Raw genomic sequence first — 22,467 nt, forward strand, 5'->3', positions numbered from 1 at the left:
CCATTTTATAGACAAGACACTGAGCTTTGGTAAGACAGTTATGTGTGAAGTCACAAGATCAGGAGCAGAGCTGAGACTTGATCTCAGATCTTTGGACTCTAGATCCAGTGCTCATTTCTCCCACAACTCACCTGGGCTGAATATTGGATTAGTTAGGATCTTTGCTGCAAACGATGAAACCTATTTTGCTGATTTAAACAGAAAAGGAATCCATTAAGTGGCTTGAAGAGTTTCTGGGAGGGCCAGAGAACTGGGCTTGAGCAGAAGTCATTATTCTCAAAGTACTGGGGTGGTCAGACACATGGCTTCACAGTCTTCTCCATGAGCTTACTTGTTGCAATACCATTTTGAAGACTTCATGTAGCAGCACCTTCTTGGCCTTCCTTGCCTGCTCGTTTCTCCATCTGTCCCAGGCCCCAGGCTAGTGGCCTTGGAGATAATGTCCCAGATCCTCCAGCTTTCCAAACCATCCCTCCACCAGCTCTTTCTGCATCAGGATAAGCCCTAATTTCCATATGAAATCCCTTATTCCTGTAATACTTGTAGTGGCTCTGACTGATCCCAGCTGATACACCAGGAAAGCACAAACATCATTTTCATGAAAGGATCACTTATTAGATCTAAGCCAAGCCAGCAAGTGGAGTCAAGCTTTCACATTCAATCATTTCCTGGTACCTGAGGGCTGAGTTATTTAAGCAGTTTATTTTTCACATAAAAGGAGGCTGGCCCTGTCTTCTCTTTCTATAATTTCTCACCTTTTTTCCCTGTTTGAACAAAGTGTCAGTTTCTTATCTCCAAACTGGGGATGCCACCATTTTCCAATAGAATCTGCAGTCCTATCCCTGGGAAGTTGCCTGGCATGTCTGTGTGCTCTTAGTTGATTCACAGACTGGCACACTGAGAACACACTTCCAAGATGGTCTGGCCCAAGTCCTCTTGCAAAAGTCATACCTACTGAGGGGTCACCAAAAGAGCAGGCCCCCAGGTGGGCATGTGTTCAGGTACCACCTCCATCACTTAGTCCCGTTCTTCACATTCCAGTGTATTGTTTATAATTTCAAGGTATTTCAACTCACCTTCCCAAGTTCTCATGTACTGCTTTAGTCTAGGGATCAATCAGTATCTTGGTCAAGAAGGAGTCTGGTACTTCTGTCTTCCATGAATCTCAGTGTGGCCACAGCTGAGGTCCCAAAGACATCAATAGCAAGATTCCAAGTGGCTGTGGCTCCTGATGGTTCTGTGATGGGGAAGAGTATTCTAGGGATCTTGAGAAGCTGTTCCAGCAAAGGGAACAGCAAGAACAAAGTTTGGGAGCTGAGAGTTTGCCTGGTCAGGATAGCTGGAGCAGGGTAAGGGAGAAGGGAGAAGCCAGGTGGTGGAAAGTCCCATAGACTAGCATTTTGATCTTTCTCCGAAGTGAGCTGAAAATTATTCAAAGAATCTGAGAATAGGCTGTGAGCGGTGGTGTGTGCCTGGAAAAGTTATTCAAAGATTCTGAGAATAGGCTGGGAGTGCTGGTGTGTGCCTGGAATCATGGCATTTTGGGAGGTAAAGGTGGGCGGATCGCTTGAGCTCAAGTTTGAGGCCAGCCTGGGCAACATGGCAAAACCCCGTCTCTACAAAAAAATACAAAAATTAGCTGGGCATGTTAGCCCACGCCTGCAGTCCCAGATACTCGGGAGGCTGAGGTGGGAAGTTCACTTGAGCCCGGGAGGTTGAGGCTGCAGTGAGCAGAGATCATGCCACTGCACTCCAGCCTGGGTGACAGAATGAGACCCTGTCAATAAATAAATAAATAAAGGAAGAAAAGAAAAGAGATTCTGAAAATAGGCCAAAGGGAGGCAATCTAGGGGAGAGATGATATGAGCTGTGTGGGGTTGAAAAGTTGTCATTCTAGAAAAGCCACATTTGGACCTGACATAGAAATTTTCACTAGATCCCAGATCTTGAATCTGATTAGATGGAATGGTTGGGTGTCTTCTTTCAGAAGGGGAAGAAGAGTGCAAACACAGGTTTGGTCACCAGCACCAAAATCCATTTCTGGTTCTTCCTGGACACACAGCTAATCTAACTTCTCAGCCTCTCTTACAGGTAGGTCTGACCATGGGACTGACCAGGCTCTGAGCAATGAAATGTGAGTGAAGGTGTGTGTTGCTTCCAGGTCTGGCCTGTAAACACTGCCCATGCATGTGTGCTCCTTGGAATGCCTTTTCTCTGCCGGCTCACTGGGATGACTCACCGTCAAGGGTGACCTTGAAAAGCATGTAAAGTCAAATACAGCCTGATATTAGAACTTTAGAGTGAATTATCCTTGCTCAGACTATAAACTCAGCCCAATTGAGGCATCAGTAATATTTAAATTAACATGCTTCCTCCAATATTTCATCACAGCTCCCCATGATTATGCCTTCAAGCTCTCAATCTAACGGAAACTCAGCCCCTCAGCTCCAGTGACACGAGCTGTTCCAAAATTTCTAGTGGATGGTTCTCTAGATATTGACACATCCTAACTTTCAGGTATAGACAAATGGTTAACTATGGAAAGCCTCATTAACTGCATGCATACTTGAGTCTAGGTCTTTAAGTAGCTTGATAAGGGTGATGAATGGGAATGTATTTCTGATCCATCAGCTTAAAAATACTGTGAAGGATGGGGAAACTCTTGGCAGGATAATTGCCCCATTTCAGTGGTTGGGAGACAGTTCTGAGCCCAAGAGATATTTGGGGTATCTTTAGGGTAGAATTCCTCCTACACAGCTTATTCATGACTGTCTCACAAAAGTATACATGATGCAACCCCAACTTGAAACTAACCTTGCCTCATAGGTTTAAGGAAAGGTTGTTGAGTCTCCTGAAATTTTCACTGCAACGTTGCTTCTGTTTCCTTCAGACCATATAATGCCCATAGTTACGTTGTCTGAAGCTTGTAGTTGTCTGCTATTTTCTTATGTATATTACAAATTGTACAAGCCAGTTGTAGTCCTATTCTTTGGTGAGGGTTTACAGTAGATATATTGGTATTTGGTCTACTACCAGACTCTTTCCATATGGGAATTTTCCCTTTCCCACTTCACGTAATTCAGGTGGGGCTGTCAATCAAGGGACTGAGACCCACTCATAGTAGTGGTCACATGACCAAGAACAACCAATCGTGAGTCCGTTTAAAGGTTTCTGTAGATGCTAGGAGAGAGTGCCTCTCCCGAGACTGTGAACCTGGGTTTTCTGGAGTCTCTTTTCCATGAGCAAGCAGGGCTGAGAAATTGGCAAGGGAGAAAGAAATTCCTAATGAAGGCTGTTGAACAGCTGGATCCAGGTCTGCTTGAACCCAAAAGTTCCATAATCTTGGACTTGGTTGCTTTAGACAATATACCTTCTAAAATTTAATGCAATTAATCATGTATGAGTCAGATTTCTATTACTTATAACTAGGAGTTCTAATTAATGTCCTATGAACTTGTTTAGCTGTAGGATGTCAAGGGAGTCAGTATATTTTCTCACTGACCTTTTCCCTAAGGGTCTCACTGGGTGTATAGTTATGTACACTCATACACTTCCACTGCAGCCACCTGAATCTTTCTCATTCAGTTCACTCTTAGAATCTACTGCTTTGCCTGTGGGTTGCAAGCTCAATGTAGAAAATGGACGTCCCAGGTCACTCACTCCCATGGACCTTCTCTAAAAGACAGATTCCTGTAATCCCAGCACTTTGGGAGGCTGAGGCGGGTGGATCATGAGGTCAGGAGATCGAGACCATCCTGGCTAACACGTTGTAACCCCGTCTCTACTAAAAATACAAAAAGTTAGCTAGATGTGGTGGCACATGCCTATAATCTCAGCTACTTGGGAGGCTGAGGCAGGAGAATCACTTGAACCTGGGAGGCAGAGGTTGCAGTGAGCCGAGATTGTGCCACTGCACTCCAGCCTGGGCAACAGAGCGAGACTCTGTCTCAAAAAAAAAAAAAAAAAAAAAAAGACAGATTGCTGTCTGAGTTCATGATCTTGAAGAACTCCCAGTAAGAGTAGTTTTTTTTTTTTTTCTAGGATTGCTATATTGAACCCAAATATTTAGGACTTCATTAAGAAAGCCTCTCTTCATCTTAATCCTATATCTTCTTATTTTGGAAGAGAACTAATAGGGGCCTTGAACTGTCTGCTTCATGAGTTTTTCTATTTTTAATTTTTTTTCTTTTTTGAGACGGAGTCTTGCTCTGTCACCCAGGCTGGAGTGCAGTGGCTCCATCTTGGCTCACTGCAAGCTCCGCCTCCCGGGTTCATGCCATTCTCCTGCCTCAGCCTCCCAGGTAGCTGGGACTACAGGCACCCGCCACCACGCCTGGCTAATTTTTCTTTTTTTTTTTTGTATTTTTAGTAGAGATGGGGTGTCACCATGTTAGCCAGGATGGTCTCAATCTCCTGGCCTCGTGATCCGCCCACCTTGGCCTCCCAAAGTGCTGGGATTACAGGCGTGAGCCACTGCACCTGGCCTATTTTTAATTTTTTGAGATTGGTGCCATTTCAAGGGTTCTAGTACTCCAAGCCATTAACACAACTGTTTCTTCTCTTCAGTGTCCTTAGCTTTAGATCTGTGAACCCAATGTGGAAGTGATCCTTTAGATTACTGACAAACCACAGGCCACAGGTCAAATCCCACCAGTAGCCTGTTTTTGTAAATAGTTTTCTTGGAACACAGCCACATCCATTCAATTTTGTATTGTCTATGGCTTCTTTTGCAGTTGCTACAGAAACCACATGGCCACAAAGCCAAAACTATTTACTCTCTGGCCCTTTAGAGAAAGTTTATCAACCCCTGCTCTAGCTGAGTATTTTACAATCATTGCCAAGCACTAGCATCCATAAAAAATGCTCATCTTGGCATCCATAAAAATGGTATTCATGGCTGGGCATGGCAGCTCACGCCTGTAATCCCAGCACTTTGGGAGGCCGAGGTGGGCGGATCACGAGGTCAGGAGATCAAGACCATCCTGGCTAACACCGTGAAATCCCGTCTCTACTAAAAATGCAAAAAAAAAAAAAAAAAAAAAAAAAAAAATTAGCCGGGCGTGGTAGTGGGCGCCTGTAGTCCCAGCTACTTGGGAGGCTGAGGCAGGCGAATGGCTTGAACCCGGGAGGCGAAGCTTGCAGTGAGCCGAGATCACACCACTGCACTCCAGCCTGGGCGACAGAGCAAGACTCCATCTCAAAAAAAAGAAAAAAAAAGGTATTCATAAGGTACCTCGAGGGATGATGAAATGAGTAACCTGACAAATCTTTGGGGCTTGAGAAAGCCTACTCTACACCACTTGGGGCAGGACATGACATAGCATATATTTGGGATACACCTGCCTGAGAGCCCAGTCTTCATTTGAGGAATCTAGGAACAATACATGATCCAAATCTTGGTACTGTGGGTCCTGCATTTGGATTTCCATGTGGATTTCATTTTGGCCAGGGCTGGAGTTACTGCTTCTGTTCATGATGGTGGTGCTGGTGACCTATGGGGCATCCTAACCTCCTTCCCCGGCAGATGTCCCTGCTGCACTGGCCAACATGTGGCTCCAAAACGAGACTTAAAGAAGCATAAAGATGTTCCCATCATTGGTGGGGACAATCTGAGCCATTTGTGTTTTGAAACTAATTACTAGCCCACCTATGCAAGAGCTATAGTGTGCTCCTGAATATGTGGTCAGAATCTGTTACAGTTATCACAGCCACTTGTCCTCTTCCCTTGAACAATGCTGTAGCAAAGGCAGAAACACCCATCTTCCAATATGATTTCCCAGGGCCCATTACATTAACTGGTGTCCACAACTTTGCCTCTGTATTCCAATCATATCAGCTGTGGAATCCTGAAGCATCCATCACATTTTGAGGTCCCACCAACATATTCTTCCTTTTTCTCATTTTATTTGGCATAAATTCATTGCAAAAGCTATGACAGAAGTGACTGTCCACTGTTTATATTGCTATAAGGGAAATGAGTGGGTCAAGAACCATTTGTACAAACAGAAAGAATGAAACTGCAAATTTATTATAAAGTATAAAAATTAAAAAACAAAACCAAGCCTAACCAAAAAACAAAAAGCAACAACACACAACCTTTCCAGTTTACATTAACTTTGAGCATCACACACTATTAACCACTTAGTTGCATTTTTTAAAAATGTCAATTTCAAGGTAGAGGGAGCTGAGTCAGGTAATAGGCCAGCCATCACAGTGTAACTAATTTAATGCCAAAATAAAACACTGATCTCATTTGAGAAAAAAAGAGATGAGACTATTTTCTGGTTGGCGTAGATTTAGGCAATGTATAAAAAAGCTTCCTGGTTGGAATGAGTTAAAAAATATTGCTGGCCACTAATGTGCCATCTTGAGTTGGAAAATAAACCCCACCCCGCCCCCCCCCCCCAAAAAAAAACCCCTGCCGCTTTGGTGTCCTATTTATATATTTTTAAAAACATTCATTAAAAAAATCAAATCTATAATAAAAATGTCCCTGTTTGCTTTAAAAAAAACAACATTAGTAGGCATCCCTTATCTACTAAAACCATTTGTTTTTCCTAAGATGCCTGGAAGCAGAAAAGCGAGTGAGATTAACTCACTGCGCAATTAATTAAAATTAGAATTCTTTCCTCTAAACAACTTCCAGAGCACCAGAAAGAAGAAGGGGCCCCATCAAAGGGAGAAATAAAGCCCTTCTGACTCACAGGAGATGAAATGTTCAGCCAGAGTTCTAACACATTCTGGCTGTCATCAAAAGTTCTTTATTGGATTACTCAGAAAATAACTCAAGTGCTATTTTAAAAATGAAAGATACAGGCAGCTAGGTTCCTTTCCCTTTTTCTTTTTCTTTCTTTTTTTTCTTTTCTTTTTTTTTTTTTTAAAACAAAACAAAATATCAGTGGCTAGCTTTCCTGTAACATCCTTTGGATTTACTTAAAAAAAGAAAGAAAAGTCTACAGAACAGGATCACTGAATGCCACTTCAGCCCCACTTCTGCAGGCTCTGTTTTAATTAGCATCAAACAGGTTACTGAACATTTCTTCAGCTGCGGAAAGAAGTTCTGAATGGGTGACAGCTGCCCGGAGTGGCTCTACCTGGTTCCATTTTACCCCTCATCAGTCAGTGTGGTTTCTTGCCAAATAACACCTAATGTTTTACCCCTTATTCCTGCAGGAGGCAGGCCCTGTGGCTGGCTGGACACAGAGAAAGAAAGAGAAAAACTAGCACAAACATAGAGACTATACACGGAGGGAGAGTGGAGTCCCTCTTTCTGCTTCCTTCAAGAACTCGATAAATAATAACCTCAAAGTGCAACAATGCACAAATGTCTGGCACACAGGTTAGTCTGGAGTGACTTGTTATCACGGGGCTCAGCGGGGCAAGGGTGTGATCTCCTTTTGCATCTTTCTTTGGACCTTGTTAAAGGAAAAACAAAAAAAGAGACAGCTTTCCTATACACATATAAATAGTCCCTTAACTAGAAGGGAAAAAACAAACACACTGTTTCAAATGCATTTCTAAAAGATTTAAAATAAATCCAAATGGAAAATCTTGACTCCAAACTGTCTCTTGCCCATGTGTCTCAGAGGAGAAACTACTGGGATGTTGGGAGAGGCCTGACCCTGACCCTAACTCTAACTAGAGGTGCTGGTATTGGGACCTTGGGAAGAGGAGCGTGCACAGGTGCAGGGAGCCAGGAGAGCTTGCTGGAGGTATTGAACATGGCTCTCACCTGTGACAGAAACCAGTGTCCTCAAGTCCAAACGCACAGGTAAAAAGGACTTTGCAAGTGTTAAGGGAACTTTGGAGGCCAGTGTTGAGGCTGCATGAATGAGCAAGACAGGCTGGGTGTGGGCCACAGGGACACAGAGCCAGGTCAGACTTTGGGCCAACTTAAGTTAGGTCCTCATTCCTTGGCTACAGGCAGGTCAGCTGGGAGGGTGACAGTCCAGAAACCAGGTTAAGTGGCTGTAGAGCCAGGGCAGGTGTAGACTCTTGGGAGCCTGCATTTTAGGAGCTGAGAACTTGGATAAACTCATGGGAGGGGCTCCCTGCCTATTTTAGGATGAGGTTGATGATATACACTGCTGGGGAAAGCTCTCAGAATGAGCATTCTTGGGCAAATTTCTAAAGCCAGAATTTATACAGGGTAGATGGTTTCAGAGTCCTTCACAAAACCAAAATAACGTTGAGACTGCTGAAGGGTGTTACTCACGTGCAAAGTTTTCTTTGGCCACTGACTCTGCTGAACTGGGGGCAACATATAGGATTGTGCAAGGCAGGTTTTGATGCTCAACTGGATTTTTTTTGGGGGAGGTGACCATCCAATGATGGCCTCCTGGTTAGATCATCTAACCCAAATCCCCAAATGCTATAAGGTAACTACCCAGCAGAGAGAATTGGGTCCAGCGTCTCCTGCACTTCTGAGCATCCAATATAGCACAGAAACATTGCTCTCTCCCAGCCTATTTCAATACTGTTTTATATGCTGTCTCTCCAACAGAAACAGAATAATGTGAAAAGTGAGGGTGTGATCTCGGGTCCCAAGGGAAGAGTGACCTCACAGAAAAGATGCACAACAGATCATGTCAACTGAGAGGCCAGAAAAACATCTCTGAATTCTGGGGGAGGAGGCGAATGCAGAGATAGCTAATATCCCAAACTGTAACTTGAGACACCCTTACAGGTGCTTAAAGAGCTTCCCATGAGCACAAATTGTTAGAACGGCAACAAGTCAGAGCAGATTAACCCATATGGACTTTGGAATAACTGGGACTTATACTTCTTCAGTGCCCTGGCTAGGCTCAGAGTCCCTGGGCTCAGCAGTGCCCTCCTGGGGGCCAGGCTGCCCCGGGCTGTGGCTGGTGTCTTCCACGCTCAGGAGGCTGCTGGCTGCCTGGGAGCTGGCACTGTTGGCACTCCCGGACCGGGAGCGGTAGGGGGGCAGGTCGGCTTGATTCAGAGATTCCGTGTCAGAAGAGTAGGGCGGTGGAGGAAGGTCATACCACGCAGGCCTGTGATGGGGACAGCAGGGGGGCAGGGGCAATGGAGACAGGAAGAGAAGAGAACACATTAGGGCCAAGATAAGCCAACTTCAGCCCATTTCTGAGACAGTGTTTCCAGTGCGAATGAGATTTTCCCTCCAAGTACAAAGACAATTAATTCAAGGACCAGGAACCACAGCGGAACAGAAAAGGCCAGTGTGTTCTGGCTGGTTCGTGTTGACCAGACGGTGCCAAAACCACATCCTCTGGGTAGAACCAGAATGAGGTCGCCCACCAAGTCCCTTGGCTCAACCTGGGTGGTTTGGCATTGCCACTCTGCTCCATCAGCCAAAAGCCCTGTGGCCAAGAGGCTGGGCTGGTATCTTGACTGGGCCTCTGGGAACATGGAATTGGCATTTCTATTGAAAGCCAACTCTTCCTGGCTATGAACTGGGGTGAGAGGACATCCTCTCAACACCTTGTTCTGTATCGGCAGAAGGGGCTTAAAAGGAATGAATTTAACAGAAAAGACATTTTATTTTCTAGCTCTCATTTACTGAAGGCTTCTCATGAGCCAGGCACTTTGCCATGCCCCTTACATTCCTTACCTTATTTAATGCTCACAAGAATGCTGGGAGGTGGGCATTACTTTCATGCCTGTTGCTCTGGTGAGGAAACTGAGGCACAGGGACATTCAATGTCTGGCCCAGGATCAGAAATAACTGGTAAACAGCAATGCTGGGATTTGAACCCACACATTCTGTTTCCAGATTCAGCAATTTTAACCTTACCCTATGCTGGATGGTCCAAATGAAGAGGTTATGAGTGGGATCTTTATTAGGTGAGGAAGGTCCTGAATTCTTACACTTATTTGCAAAGAGATCCTTAAGTGCCATCCTCTCCCCTGACCTCTGAAACTTTATTCACCTTCTATGAGGAAGGAAAACGAAGATTAAATAATGTAAGAGCTGCCATAGAAGAGGGTCCAAGGAAGAGCCCAGTCACCATCAGAACATGGCCTGCAAAATGTCTAATGCCACACATGGCAGAGCTTGAGGAAGAGGGATGCTGATCAGGAAACGGGCCCACTACTTGCTTCAACTACAGAACTCTGCTTCCTGGCTTTATACATACTAGGGGTTCTTGTACAATTCCATTTGCAATGTGGTACTGCTTAAAAAAGCTTGAAAGTGCTCCTTTCCACCTCCTTTATTTTATAGGTGAAGCCAAGCAAACTTAAGGAACTCACTGATTCTCTCATTCATTCACTTCTTCATTCATCCATTCATTTGACAGATATTAACCAAACCTCTCACAGGTACTGGGCACTGCTCTGCAGTAGCAGGTGAGGCTCAGAGCTAGTCTGTGGCCAGAACATGGACCAGTGTGACATTCCCAGGAGGAGCAGGCCAGGATCCTAACTGCATGTTCCTCAGACAAGTCATTTAACATCCCAGAGCCTCAGTTTCCTCATCTGTAGAATTTGGAAATTTCCTGATTTGTGCAACTATCACCATAATCCAGTTTTGGAACATTCCTATCAGTTTCCTCCCTCAGTGAGGCGCTAAGAGGATTAAATGAGGTGATACATGTAGAGAATTTTGCAAGGACTTGGCAAATGTCAGATGCTGCCACTGCCTATAGCAGCTGAAGCCAGGCTCTTGGCAAGACCTAGGAACCTCAGTGTGTGCACCTATTCCCCTCCCCGCAATGGATGACCTCTCCCGCCTCAATCTCTTCCATCCAGCACACACCTCTGGTCCAGCAAGGCCTCAGAGTAGGAGGGTGGGGAGCCTACTTCCGACGCATTCTGCTCCGCCTGGCTGGCCACATACTGGATGCCATTATTGACGTTGTAGGTGACGTTGCAGTGGTGGGGGTGGTCCAGGACCACCAGGCGGGACAGCAGCACAGGGTGCTGCAGCCGGTGCACGGGCAGCGTCATGAGGTTGTTCCGCTTCCGCTGGTGGTGCAAGACCAGTGCCAGCAGGGCCACCACCAGCACGAAAATGACGGAGCTGCCGATGATGGCATAGGTGATGCTGGGGTAATACACAAGCTGGTTCTCTGAAGTCACAAACACCTGCCCGCTGCCGGGTTCTGAGAAACCCAAGAGAGGAGAGAAAAGAGAGAAGGTTACCAGTTTGGCTAATCTTTGTGTTTCAACAGCAGCCCCAGAACTTGCACGCGAACGTTCACAGTAGCCCTATTCACAATAGCCAAAAAGTGGAAACCGCCCAAATGTCCACCAACCGATGAACGGATAAACAAAATGTGGTACATCCACCTAATGGAATATTATTCAGCCACAAAAAGTTAATAAATACTGATACATGCTACTGCATGGATGGACCTCAAAAACATGATGCAGTGAACTAAGCCAGACACAAAAGATCACATATTGTATGATTCTGTTCATACGAAATTTCCAGGAAAGGCAATTTTACAGAGGCAGAAAGTAGATTAGTGGTTGCCTGGAGTGGGAAAGAGAATGGGGATTAACAGTCAATGGGCATGAGGAATCCTGTTGGGGTGATGGGAATGTCCCGAAACTGGTTTACGGTGATGGTTGCACAAATGGTAAATTTCCCCCCGCAAAATCACTGAACCGTACACTTAAAATGGACAAATTTTAAGTACTGCAAATAAAATCTCAATTAAGTTGTTTTAAAAGTATCATATGCTATCCACGGAACAGGAGTGAGCATTCTTGTGGCAGAAATCCGTTCTTTAGTAGAAATTTATAACATAACACACCTCAGGAACACAGGTAGTACCTCTGGGGTCCTCATACTTGCAGATCATTTATTTCACGCCAGGCTTCACATGGAGCTTTTGGGATGGAGAGCCAGCACAGCCCAGGCTAACAGCAGGAACTCCTGGGCTCAAATCCCAGCCCCTCAAAACTTGCTTGCTGTGTGCCCTTTGGAAGTGCTACCCTCTTTGGGCTGCAAAATGGAGATGTAATAGTGCCCAGTTCTTGGGGCTTCTGTGAGCCTGAAATGAGTCAATACTCATCAGGCCCCTGAACATAGCTATATGCTGTGCTCTTTAAGTGCATGTGTTCGGTACATACAAGTATATGATTGATTATTTATTTATTTATTTATTTATTTGAGACAGGGTCTCGCTCTGTCACCCAGGCTGGAGTGCAGTGGCACAATCTCAGTGAACTCAACCTCCGCCTCCTGGGTTCAAGCAATTCTCTCACCTCAGCCTCCCAAGTAGCTGGGACTACAGGTGCACGCCACCATGCTCAGCTACTTTTAGTGTTTTAGAGATGGGGTTTCGACCATGTTGGCCAGGCTGGTCTCGAACTCCTGACCTCAAGTGATCCAACTGCCTCGGCCTCCCAAAGTGCTGGGATTACAGGCGTGAGCCACTGTGCCTGGCCAAGTACATGCTTTATATCACATCTCCCTGCCTCATAACAACTCCATGGGGTAGGTGGTGTGATTCTCCTTTTTATTTTAGATGAAGAAAATGAAGCTCAGAGAAGTCAGTTCCCCTGACCAAGGCCACACAGTTTGGAGGTAAGGAGCTGTGCGTGAGTTGAGTCCAGGGGTCTGACTTCAGAACTTGGCCCCAGCGTTCTGCTCTACATCACCTGAATAAGACCTGCCAGGCAATCTGCAGGCACTTCCTCGGGAGTTCCAGGGTGAAGGTCTGGTACACATCCCACCCCTGCAGGTTGCTATCATAATAGCCTTCCCTCCACACATGCTAAGGAGCCATACTTCAAGCACTCAGGTAAGGAGCTTCCCAGTCAGCAGGACACACCTGGCCACCACTGTAAGGTCCAGGCAGGCGGAGGAAACCAGGGGTCCAAGCTGGGGACCCCTCATCTTTACAGAGAGCTGCCACTACCTACTGTCATGGCCTAGCTGGAAGAATAATCTAAATGCAGCTCAAGTGAGTAAACTTGGTGGCCACGACCCTGTCCTTGTTCCACCTGTGAGGCAGTGAGGAGGTTTCAGTGGGTCCACAGGGGTCAAAATGTAGCCATGAAATAGCAGCAGCGTCAGCGACTACAGGTGACTCATGTCCTCTGTCCTGGCATCGGCTAAGGGCTTTACTCCATCCCTCATCACTAGCTGTGCGTCTGTTTTGTTCACTGCTGTATCCCCAGAGAGTAGGATGGTGCCTGGCACATAGTAGGCACTCAATAAATACCCGCCACTCAATGGGAGAAAAATCTGTTTATTCACATGCCCTAGTAAAATGAGTGCTGTTATTATTGCTATTTTTCAGAAAAGCAAATTGACTCAGAGAGGTGAATTATTTTGTCTAACATCACCTAAGAAGTAGGCAGAGGAACAGGACTAGAATCTAGATGTTCCTCCTTCAAAAAACCACAAACTGCGAAACACATTGATTTCTCTTCTTTTCTGATATAAACATTTTCTGATTCCTCAGATGATCCCAATCTGAGACAAATGATGACCTTCCCCTTCAAGGTCCAGCTCTGTGTGTTGATTTGTTTCTCCAGCCACACCCAAACATAGACTAAAAGCTACAAAGATTCTCCAAGTCCCTGGTGGTCACTCTTTCAATGATTCATTGCACAGAAAGAAGCAAATAGGGGCCCAGCAGAAAAACAGAATCATGTTGCACTACAGTTAAGGGAGGGAGGCAATTCTGGATTTTTTCTGGAGACAATTAGCTGTCATTCAAGGATTCTATTGGAGTTTTGGAGTTTTGTCTGTTCTCAGTTAGATAGTTAGAAGCCGGGTGGAGGCTTGTGTATGTGTATGTTTCAGAATTCTGGCTTAAACTAAAATAACTTCTTTATTTTATTATCTAGCAGGGAGAGCTGCAGAGTTAGGAGCCTTGGGGGAATCCTGGAGCCACTGCTTCTAGCTGGTTGAGCTCAAGTGAGTCATTTAACTCTTAGAAGCCTCACCCTCCTTGTCTGTGAAATGGTGGTGGTCCTGGGTAAACAACAGTATCCGTGTCTCCCTGGACTATCCAGATGGTAGAGTATAATATATACACAAGTGCTGAGCACAGTGCCTGGCAAGGGTTTGCCTCAGTAAGGCTAGTTCTTTTTTGTAACAACCACCACCACAACAAAATAATAATTATTATATAATTACAGAATATATAATCATATAATAATGATAAAATAGACATAACATAAAATTTACCACTGTAACCATTTTAAAGTGCACAGTTCAGTGGCGCTTAACATTCATACACATTATTAACGTTCATACATGTTATTGTGCATCCATCACCACTATCCAGCTCCAGAATTTTTCATCATCCCTCACTAATGAACACTAGATTTTAGTGTTGCTGTTCTTACCATTATCCTCACCAACTTCTCGCAACTAGGGGTAGAAAGCTGGGGGAGCCACCTCTGGGGGATGGGGTTGGGTTGGGGAGAAGATATGAACAGACTGAGTTCCATTCCGGTGAGATGTATTTTTTAATTTTTTATTCCTTTTTAATTTTTAATATGTGTTTTTTGAGACAAGGTCTCACTCTGTTGCCCAAGCTGGAGTGCAGTGGTGCGATCTTGGTTCAACAGCTTCAACCTCCTGGGCTTGAGCCACCTTCCCGTCTCAGTGGCTGGGACTACAAGGGTGCGCCACACAACCTAGTTAACGTTCGCATATTTTGTAAAGACGGAGTCTCCCTATGTTGCCCAGGCTGGTCTTGAACTCCTGGGCTCAAGTAATCTATCCATCTCTGCCTTCCAAAGTGTTGGGATTACAGGCGTGATTCACCACTCCTGGCCAGTGAAATGTATTTCTTAAAGGAGGAAAGTGGGTAAACTGTCACACAGAAAACAAATGGTCCAGAGATTTTAAAACGCTGACTTCTGTGTAAACACGTGAGGTTTTAAGAATACAAGTGGGAGCCCTTTAAAATGCATGGGATATAAAATGCCTGTGGAACTTAATGGTCTCACTTATGTCTCCGAAAGCAGGCTCTCTTCAGATCTCTCTTCACTTCGGCAGGCGAGACACAGCGATCACATTTGCCTGAGAAATTATGATGTTGCATAACTCAGTGGTGCCTGCTCTCGTTTTTGCTGTGTGTAAAATGTCATCTTGTGTTAATTCATTAACTAGGCCCACTTTTCTTAAGAGCTTAATGAGCCTGCTGGCCAAATTACTAATATCAGAGTTGCCTGGGACCTAAGTTCCAAGTGCATAATCCATGGATAATGAAGTTTCCATTTATTCTGGCTGTCCCTCAAGCTAATGCCCTTGTGCTCCACTGTCAAGCATCTTGAATTCTTGTCCTGTACGTGCCGCTTCTACTGTACTACTTCCAGGCAATCTGGTCACTACCTAGAAACTGCTGTTCTATCAAGACTGCCAGTAGCTCCACGGCCGCCTGTGGAGAAGCAGGCTGTGTTTTGTACAACTCCAGGGTGCTCTTCACCTCAAAGTCATTACATATTTGTTTAGTTATCATGACAGCCCTCTAGCAGATGGCAGCCAAGTGTCTTGAGGAGGAGTACCTTTAACTAATTCACTCAGAGGTGCTGTCTGGACCAGTGAAGGCACTCAAGCAGCTGACACTTGTGACTTGGTGTTCCTTCACTTCCAAAAAAATCCCCTCCTCCAGATGCAAATTAAATTTCCTACTGGATACCATTTTTCGCCTATCAGATTGGCAAAAGCGAAGTTTGAGCTCATATCCTGCTGGCCAGGTCTCAGGCAAACAGGTATATTCATGCCTGGTATATATGCAGGCACGGCTAGTGGGAGGGTAAGTCAGTACCAACCCAGGGTGGTGGAGGAGCTAATAATATATATTAATATAAAAATGTGCATATTCTTTGAGACTGGCCAGGCATGGTGACTCATATCTGTAAACCCAGCTCTTTGGGAGGTGAAAGTAGGGAGGACGGCTTGAGCCCAGGAGTTCGAGACCAGCCTGGGCAACATATGGAGACCCTGTCTCTACAAAAAATAAAAATGTAATAATTTAGTAAATTAGCTGGGCGTAGTGGCATGTGCCTGTAGTCCCAGCTACTCAGGAGGCTAAGAAGGAAGATCACTTGAACCCAGGAGTTTGAGGCTGCAGAGAGCTATGGTCGTGCCACTATGCTCCAGCCTGAGTGACAGAGCGAGACCCTGTCTCTAAAAAACCAACAAACAAAATAAGCATTCATGAAAGCATGGTTCATAACAGCAAGATATATCAGAAACAATCCAAATGTTTATCAATTGCAGCCTGGCTAAATAAATTATGGTGTATCCGTACAATCTTGTACCTATTTTTACAATTAGGGAACCTCTACATATACTGATATGGAACAATCAGAAAGATATATCAATAAGGGGAAAAAAGCAAAGTTTAGTAGAGAATGTATAGAATATATCTGGAAAGACACAATATAACTAGTAACACTGGGAGCTTCCAGGAAGGGGAATAGATGCTGGTGGAGAGGGAGATTTACTTTTTATTGTTTATTCCTTCCTACTTTGTAGCATTTGTTCTGTATTATCTATTAAAAAAATAAGCACTCTGTCTTCTTCCTTTAGACTTGCCCAGGCTGATGGTGCATGTCAGTTTCTTTATTTTTATTTTTAGACATAGGGTCTTGCTATGCTGCCCAGGCTGGTCTTAAACTCCTAGGCTCAAGCGATCCTGCCACCTAAGCCTCTGAGTAGCTGGGATTGCAGCATGTGCCACTGCACCTGGCTCAGTTTCTTTATTGTTTCCTGTTCTTCTCTCCCTGTAGGTGCTTCTTGGGGTTCAGGCCTGACTGTCTCATGCTCACTTGGAGACCCCTTACTGACTCATGACTCCCTGAGGACAGCTTCCAATGCCTCCAGCCTGACCTCTTTTTTTTTTTGAGACGGAGTCTCACTCTGTCTCCCAGGCTGGAGTGCAGTGGCACAGTCTTGGCTACTGCACAATCTTGGCTCACTGTAACCTCCACCTGGGTTCAAGTGATTCTCCTGCCTCAGCCTCATGAGTAACTGGGATTATAAGCGCATGACACCCACCATGCATGGCTAATTTTATATATTTAGTAGAGATGGGGTTTCACTATGATGGCCAGGCCAGTCTCAAACTCCTGACCTCAAGTGATCCACCCACCTCAGCATCCCAAAGTGCTGGACTACAGGTGTGAGCCACCATGCCTGGCCCAGCCTGACTTCCTAAGTCCAGAACTCCTGTTCTGGAATATTCATTGCCCTTCAAACTGACTCTTCCTCATCCCTTTGAAAAACTCCTACCTTGCAATTTTTTTAAAGTATTTTTTTCAGTCTGTTTTTCCTCCAGATTATATATTCTAAAAGTTAGATTTATTGAGGTATACCTTAGGCATAATAAAATTTGCCCTTTAAAAACACGCCGTTAGATGAATTCTGACAAAATGAAACAGTCACATGTCCTCTTCCACAATCAAGATATAGACCCTTTCCATCCCCCACAAAAGGTATTTTGTGCTTGTTGTGGTCAATCTTCTCCCCTCATTCCAAGCCTCTGGAAACCAGGGGTCTGTTTTCTGTCCAAATAGATTCACATTTTTCCAGAAAGCCATATAAATGGAATCCTACAGTATGCAGTATCCTACAGTATGTAAAAACAAATTTTTACATAGTCCTTTGCATCAATTCTTTCTTAATGGTTTGTGTTTTTTATATTCTATTCCATCTGGCTTCTTTCACTCAGCACACTGCTTTTGAAATTCATCCATGTTTCTTTAAGCGTTAATATTTCATTCCTTTTTGTCCCTGAGTAGTATTCAGTTGCATGGATGTATCACAATTTGTTTGATTCCCCAAATGAGGGAGGGTACTGGGCTGTTTCCAGTTTCAGGAATGCTGGTCTTTGTGCTAACATATATTTTCATATTTCTTGGGCATACATAGGGCTGAGAGATTTCTGGGTCATATGGGAAGCATATGTTTAACTTTACAAGAAATTTTCCCACTGTTCTCCAAAGCTGCTATAGCATTTCCCATCCCCACCAGCAGCAATGTATGAAACTCTCAGTCATCCTGTGTCCTCACCAGCACTTAGTAATACCAGTCTTTTTAATTTTAGCCATCTTAATAGGTATTTAGTGGTATCTTATTGATACCACTTAAAACTTCTTATTGAGGTTTTAATTAGCATTTCCTAAGACTAATGATGTAAGCATCTGTTCATGTACTGATTTGCTACAGTTTATCTTCTTTAATGAAGTGTTCATTCAAATCTTTTGTCCATTTTCAAATTGGTTTGACATTATTACTGGATAGTAAGGCATTTTATATGTTCTGTGACATAGTATTTTATCACAAATGTGTTTTGCAAATATTTTCTCCTAGTATATGGCTTATCTTTTCATTTTCTTTACAGTGTCTTAAAAAGAGCTTTTTGGTGTTTTCTTTTTTAAGACTAGTCAATGAAGAGAACGTTTCAAAACAAATTTTTATATAGTCCTTTGCATCAATTCCTTCTTAATGGTTTGTGTTTTTTATATTGGACTCAAGGAATCTTCCCCTAAATCATTGCTTAGAAGAAGTCTTATAGCTTTAGCCTCTACATTTATGTCCATGATCCACAGCAAGTTAATTTTTGTTTATGGTGCAAGGTAAAGGTCAAGGTTCTTTTTATCTCCCCATTTAGCTTTCCAATTTTTCTAACGCCATTTGTTGAAAAGCCTATCCTCTCTTATTGAATTACCTTGGCACCTTTGCTGAAAATCAATTGACCATACAAGTCTGAGTCTATTCTTAGATGACCTATTTTGTATGATTGAGCTATAGAACTATCTTTATGCCAATAAGGGTGTTGTTAACTACAGCTTTATAGTTAAGTCTCGAAATGAGGTAGTGTGTCTTGCATGTCTTTTTCCCCCTTCCAAAATGAACTTTATCTCTGATTATAAAAATCCATGTTCATTATTTTTAAAAAAGTAATATAGAAATGTTCAAGGCAGACAAAACGTCCCCTCCTCTCCCCCAGACCTATTAGGATTCTACCAGACATGGTTTACAGTTTGGTATAGACCAGGAGCTGGCAACCTTTTTCTGTCAAGGGCCAGATAGTAAATATTTTATGCTTTGTGAGCAACACAAGTAGATAAAAGCTGTCATGGACAATATGTCAATGAATGAAGTGGTTGTGTCCCAAACAAACTTTATTTACAAAAACAGGTGGCAGGTCAGATTTGGCCCACTGGCATAGTTTGCTGTCTGCCCACAGCATAGATCCTTGAAAACTGCTCCCTATGCTTATGCACACACATGTACTTTTCTTCATGCTATATGGATACTTCAGCATGTGGGCATCTTTCCTTGTTACCCACACCTTTGTGAAAGAACAGCCACACAGTATCCCCCTATAGAGATAAACTACAGTTTATTTAACCAAACCTCTACTGAAGTACCTTTAGGTTGCTCCCCATTTTTGCTATTACAAACAATACTACAATACCATTCAGGCAGACAGTGAGGGTCATGAGGGACGGGGCCAGTGATCTTTGGTCACTGATGTAATTATTTCTTTGAACGAATTCCTAGATGCTGGATGTTTCCCTGGCCATTTGGTCTGCCAGGTTTGAACACTTGGGGTTGTCTTGAACATTCTCCTTTTTCTCTGTCCACATCAAGCAACCAAGTATGGTCAATTTCTACTGTGCTGTGTTTCTCCAGCCTCTTAACCTCACGCCCATTCTCATGGCCACATCCAGGCCCAGGCCAGGAAGAAAACCTCCGTGAGAGTCTTGCCACCTGTAGCTTCTTCGGACTCTAGCCTTTTTGCAATACTCCCACAAGTCTGAACATTACCCAGGACTGTGTTGCTGTGTAATTCTTGTAAAATTCTTCAGATCAAGGAACCTCAGTGGCTCACATCACCCTGTTTGGCCTGTTGTTCACGGACAGCACTGTTCCCTGTGATTAATTTCCCAGCATCAACCCCCAGAGGGCATGGGGAAAAGTCCAGAGTTGGAATGAGGAACACCATTTGCCTTGTGACATGTCCTCATTCCTGATTTGAACTAAATAATGATACTAATAATACTAACAACCATCACCACCACGCATATTTGCTTTGAACTCAAAAACAAGAGTAAACAATATCATCACCATAATTATCCTGGCAGTTCTAACCCTATTCTCATTAATATCTGATGTGTTTTACACATTCTAACACTTTTAATCCTTACACCATCTGTATTGAGTTGAGTAGTGTCCCTCCAAAGGTATGTCCGCCCAGAACCTCAGAATGTGACCTTATTTGGAAAAAGGGTCTTTGCAGATAACAATTAAGGTAAGAGTTTCAAGATGAGCTCATTCTGAATTAGAGTGAGCTTTAGATCCAACGATAAGTATCTTTCTGAGAGACAGAGAAGGAGATGACACAGAAAGAGACAAGGGCAAAGGCCATGAGAAGTTGAAGGCAGAAACTGGAATCATGCAGCCCCAACCAAGCCAAGGAACACCAAGAATTGCCAGCGGCCCCAGAAGCTAGGAATGACGCATGGAACGGACTCTCCCTCAGAGCCTCCAGAAAGAACAAACCCTGCCAGTACCTTCAATTTGCACTTCTGGCCTCCAGAACTGTGAGAGAATAAATTTCTGTTGTTTCAAAGCCAAGTTTGTGGTCATTTGTTATGGTAGCCCTAGCAAACGAATACACCCTCCTGTGAAGTAGACCATTTCACAGGTGAGGAAATGGGAACATAGGTTAAGGAACTTGCCCAAGTACTCCGTACACCTGAGGAATTATTAATAGCTATTATCAGAGCTAGCTAGTGGAGAAACCAAGAGGAACCCAGGAAGTCTGGTTCCAGCATCTGTGCTCTTAGCCCATGGCTTTATTTCATTTTACATATGTGGCTATCTTACCATTAAGTTCTTGGTGGGCAAAGACCAGGCTTGCTCCTTCTTGGAACCCCACTCAGGGCTCCCCGCAATCTGTGAAATACAACAGGTACTCCACAGTGTTTTTTGATATTGGTAAACTAACTCTGAAACATGTCAACATGGTAATTCACAATTTCTTCACTTACAGAGTCAAAACTACAGGAAGGTGAACATTTGAAGAAGAAAATGAGGATAACCTAGATGCTGAGCAGTGAGCACTGAACCTCCTTCTTCTACTCTTCCTTTGATATACACAATTTCCTTTCTTCTTTACAACAATCCTGTGAAGTGTGCCATTTTATTATCAGAGAGGTTAAGTAACTTACAGAAGGTCACAGAGCAAACAAGTGGTACAACTAGTCTTTGGGTGCAGGAGTCTGATGTCAGAATCCATTGCGCTATCCTGAATACTTCTCTCTGCTCCCTCCTCTCCTCTGTCCCACTTATCCTGAACATCTGTCACCTCACTGTACTGCTCTTGCAATGGGGTCCCTTTCCAGTAACTTCCATGAAGACTCAATCTTAGAGTCTGATCAATATACTGGAAGTGTCTTCTGTGGGATGGCAAGAGGTATTTCATGAAAAAGAGTACCTTGGTCAAACAGGTGTGACAACGACTGGATTAGACAAGTTAAACCCCTTCCCCCCTCCTTTTTTGTAGCTGTTTGGAAGGAAGGTACAGATATCAAACTGTCTAGATTCAAACCTCAGCCATGTCACTCACTAGCTGTGTGGACTAGGAAAAGTTACTTTGCCTCTCTGTGTCTCAAAATCCTCACCTTTAAAATGGGATAATAGAACCCACCCCATAGGGTTATTTTTTGGATAAAAAGGGAAAATATGTATAGAAATGTTTAAAGTGGTGTCTGGCACAGAGTAAGTAGCATTCGACAAACCTTTTAGTTATTGTCAGTAGCTACTATTATTATAAGACCTGTCAGAACCTTTACTAGGCAAATGTCCACTGTGACACTTCATGAGAGGATGTGGTTATTTCCTCAACCTCAGTGCTAGGCTGAGATGGACAGAACACACACCATATTCCAAATATGTGCATTCCCAACATTCTAGAAGATATCTTCTCACAAATCAGAAAGGGGAATCCCTGGCCTTTGGGCAGGCTGTTGGAGGAAGCTCTGTGTTGCAGCTGCCAATGGAAGAAGATGAAGCTGAGAGACAACTATCTTAGCCCCATCCTCTCTTCTTGTGATACAGTGAGGCCCAGGTCCCAGGCCACATCAGTTAAGGTTCGGCATCACCATCACTGATGGCCAAGCACTGGGAGCAGCTCCTGAGCGTGAAGTGAGAGATGCCACCGTGGGGGCTGTATGACACTCTGCCGCGTCTGACATTTGTCAAGAACTGAGCATGCAGGAGCTGATGTTGCAGAAATTCACAAGGAGTCCAAAGGCTGCCCTGGTTCTGTTCTTGGGATCTGCGAGTTTGTCACGGCCCCTTGCATAATCAGTTCATCGGTGCTACTCCTGCCTGTGAAACTTTATTACCCGGGGAAATGCTGAGTGTGCACACTTGGAGCTTCAGAGTGCAGAAAACTTTCTGAGTAATTTAGGGGAACGGGCTGATACAGAATCACTGTAAGCAGGGCTCCCAAGGGGGAGCTTTATCGACCATGAACAAATTCATGGCTTCTT

General features: G+C 44.1%; 1 protein-coding gene across 5 annotated transcripts in view; it reads right to left on the reverse strand.

Annotated features, from left to right (window-relative positions):
* Window positions 1-5,993: 5,993 nt before the first annotated feature.
* LDLRAD3 (low density lipoprotein receptor class A domain containing 3) overlaps window positions 5,994-22,467 on the reverse strand; it is a 287,626-nt gene continuing 271,152 nt past the window's right edge. For all 5 annotated transcript variants that reach the window (XM_024254933.3, XM_063728474.1, XM_054524494.2 and 2 more), the window contains 2 exons: window positions 10,739-11,084; window positions 5,994-9,014 (listed from right to left, as the gene is read on the reverse strand). In XM_024254933.3, the coding sequence (XP_024110701.1) occupies window positions 8,777-9,014; window positions 10,739-11,084 (584 nt within the window). In that variant the 3' untranslated portion in view covers window positions 5,994-8,776. The remainder of the gene's footprint in view (window positions 9,015-10,738; window positions 11,085-22,467) is intronic.

The sequence above is a fragment of the Pongo abelii genome, chromosome 9, assembly GCF_028885655.2.
Source record: "Pongo abelii isolate AG06213 chromosome 9, NHGRI_mPonAbe1-v2.0_pri, whole genome shotgun sequence".
Taxonomy (NCBI): domain Eukaryota; kingdom Metazoa; phylum Chordata; class Mammalia; order Primates; family Hominidae; genus Pongo; species Pongo abelii.